At 45.0% G+C, this 2,416-nt stretch overlaps 1 protein-coding gene across 1 annotated transcript in view; it reads left to right on the forward strand.

The window, feature by feature from the left end:
• Positions 1-1,394: 1,394 nt before the first annotated feature.
• The window catches only part of T265_14160 (hypothetical protein), a gene marked incomplete at both ends in the record, with an annotated part of 3,228 nt that continues 2,206 nt past the window's right edge, over positions 1,395-2,416 (forward strand). Inside the window, 2 exons of the mRNA XM_009172293.1 lie at positions 1,395-1,434; positions 1,475-1,569. Coding sequence (XP_009170557.1) covers positions 1,395-1,434; positions 1,475-1,569 — 135 coding nt within the window. The remainder of the gene's footprint in view (positions 1,435-1,474; positions 1,570-2,416) is intronic.

Raw genomic sequence — 2,416 nt, forward strand, 5'->3', positions numbered from 1 at the left:
GAGGTCAAGTGGATTTCAGATGATGACCCCTCTTACTTCTGATGACCGCACACCAACACGTGTCAGCTCGAGTGACCCAAGACCGTTCTCCACACACTAGCCAGTTCCGCGCCTTTTATTCTGTTAACGCTGGGATGCTTGGCGATTTATACCGCCTCGGCGATCAGTCTGTGACGTGGAGCGTAGTCCGCGCCTCAAAATCTCGACATTTTCTAAATCTATTTTGTGTCCCGTGTCGAGTGCGTGTTCCGCAATCGCCGAGTCTTTCAGTAACGCTTGATATTCATCTGCGTTTCTCGGCGGCCTGTTTATTTTTCTACTATGCTCTCCGACTGTCCTATATAGACCTTGGTGCAGTCATTACACTTAATTTTGCAGACACAGTCCCTGGTTCTGTTTGCCGGGAGGCGATCCTTCAATTGCACCAGTGCAGAGCGCAGACTGTTCCCATTCTGGAAGGCTACTCTTATATTAGCCGTGTTTAGAATTCTTCGAATTACCTCCGATGTCCCTGGTTGCCCAAATAAAAACTACCGATAGTTTACCAAGCTCTTCTGAAACGATGGGTTGACAGTTGTTCACTAGCTTATCTAACCGGTTGCATTGAGATGGCTCGACACTCTATCTGATAGTTGAGTACTGTATGTTATATGAATGAAACCTATGGGCATCAAGGGATCAGCAACCAGGATATTGAGAACCATGAGTTGGCTCGTAAGGTAGCGCTTCACTGTTTCTATCGCTGTCAGCTGTGATCGGCTGGCCATACTGCTTCCAGTGTCCAACTCAGAGTGGCACGAATCAACGGATTGTTGCGGAAGCTTCGAGTTGTTCTGATACCTCGCGGTAGAAGCTGCAACACTATTTGGTATGTGTCGTATTCTAATGAGACGCTTTGACTAGCCCCAAATAGCCTCCAGTCCCTCCGCTCTCGTACAGTAAACTTCATGAGATCTCATGTCAACAGCTGGATGAGCACACGCCAAAAGTGTACTCGTATGACAGCTTGATTTACAGAAGAAAATGTACACACAAATCTGCATGCATAGTAATCAAAAAAAGGCAGTAAAGACCTTTGGCATTCCGTTGGTACATGTGACGGTAACCAGCAGACACTATGTGTCTGTAGCAAGAAAAATGTAGGACTCAGCAGGACTTTCCAAGTTTCAGCCTGAAATGATAGGCTGAGTGGTGGGTCTATTTGTTCCGGCAGATGGCTTTATGAAGGCGTGTGTTCAGTCTGCATTCGCAGGTACCCTTCTAACGAACGATCTGATGCTTCTCTAATGCGTTCATGATAGGCGTCTACACACAACCTATAAGCACCGTCGCTTTCTGTATGTTACGTATATATTGGTGGGAGTGTTACACAGAGGCAGGTGACGCAGTTGGTCATGCCGAAGTGCCCTAGTTGCAACAAGGAGGTTTACTTTGGTGAGTTATCATTTAAATCAACAAGCAGCATCCTTTTCAGCGGAACGGGTGACATCTCTGGGTCAGGACTGGCACCGCCCCTGTTTGAAGTGCGATCGATGTAAGAAAACGCTTAGCCCTGGATCACACAGTGAGGTGAGTATTAAGGGCAACTCTTGGCTCCGCTAATCATCCCTAATGATGTGTTTAGCATCTGAACAGCATCCAAAAGTTTATTCGTTACATGCATCTGTGTCACAGATCTAAGGATGAGGACCCTATAGCTACTTCCCGCTGAGATAGACAACCAGTGATCAGGCAGCCACAACAGAGCTTCCGCGGTTTTATAAACTAGTCCATAAAACGCTCTTCGGTTGAGTTTGAGCCCCCCCTGGAGCCCCTTCTTGGAAAAAATACCATAGCTTACCACTTTTGTTAGTTGACCTTTGCATTTCAGTAGTGTTCACTGAAACTATCGCGGTGTCATAGTCCTGCTTTTAGAGTTCAATCGTCTCCCTTTAGGTGAATTCTTTGTTAGAATCGATTTGGTCTTCAACAAGTCCGAAGCATCTTTATGAATGTTTTTAGGAATGGTCACTTCGTAATTTGAAATGCACCCCCCTTGTTAAAACTAATTCGTCTACTCACCTCATTTAGCAGAAACAATCATTGTTAACACATTGTTTTAAGTCTAGCATGGTTGGCACAAGTCAGCTTTGCAGAGCAGATTTACGTTTGACTCCTTGTCACATCACCCAGGTCTATAACCGTTATCTGTAAGTGCATTTATGATAGTGTTGCGCGTGTTATCACTAGATTGTACAAACAACACCAAAGTTATCAAGAAATATACTCATTTGTAAATCAATTTGGTTTTTACCGATCGTGGGCTGTCGAAGAGTTTTCAGCAACCGTATGAGTAGTTTGCTTTATGAAAATATACTGCGACATCTCGAATATCGTGCCAACTGAAACATGAGGCGGCCTGTGTGCAGCACATTCA

Source organism: Opisthorchis viverrini, assembly GCF_000715545.1.
Source record: "Opisthorchis viverrini unplaced genomic scaffold opera_v5_150, whole genome shotgun sequence".
NCBI classification, from domain to species: domain Eukaryota; kingdom Metazoa; phylum Platyhelminthes; class Trematoda; order Opisthorchiida; family Opisthorchiidae; genus Opisthorchis; species Opisthorchis viverrini.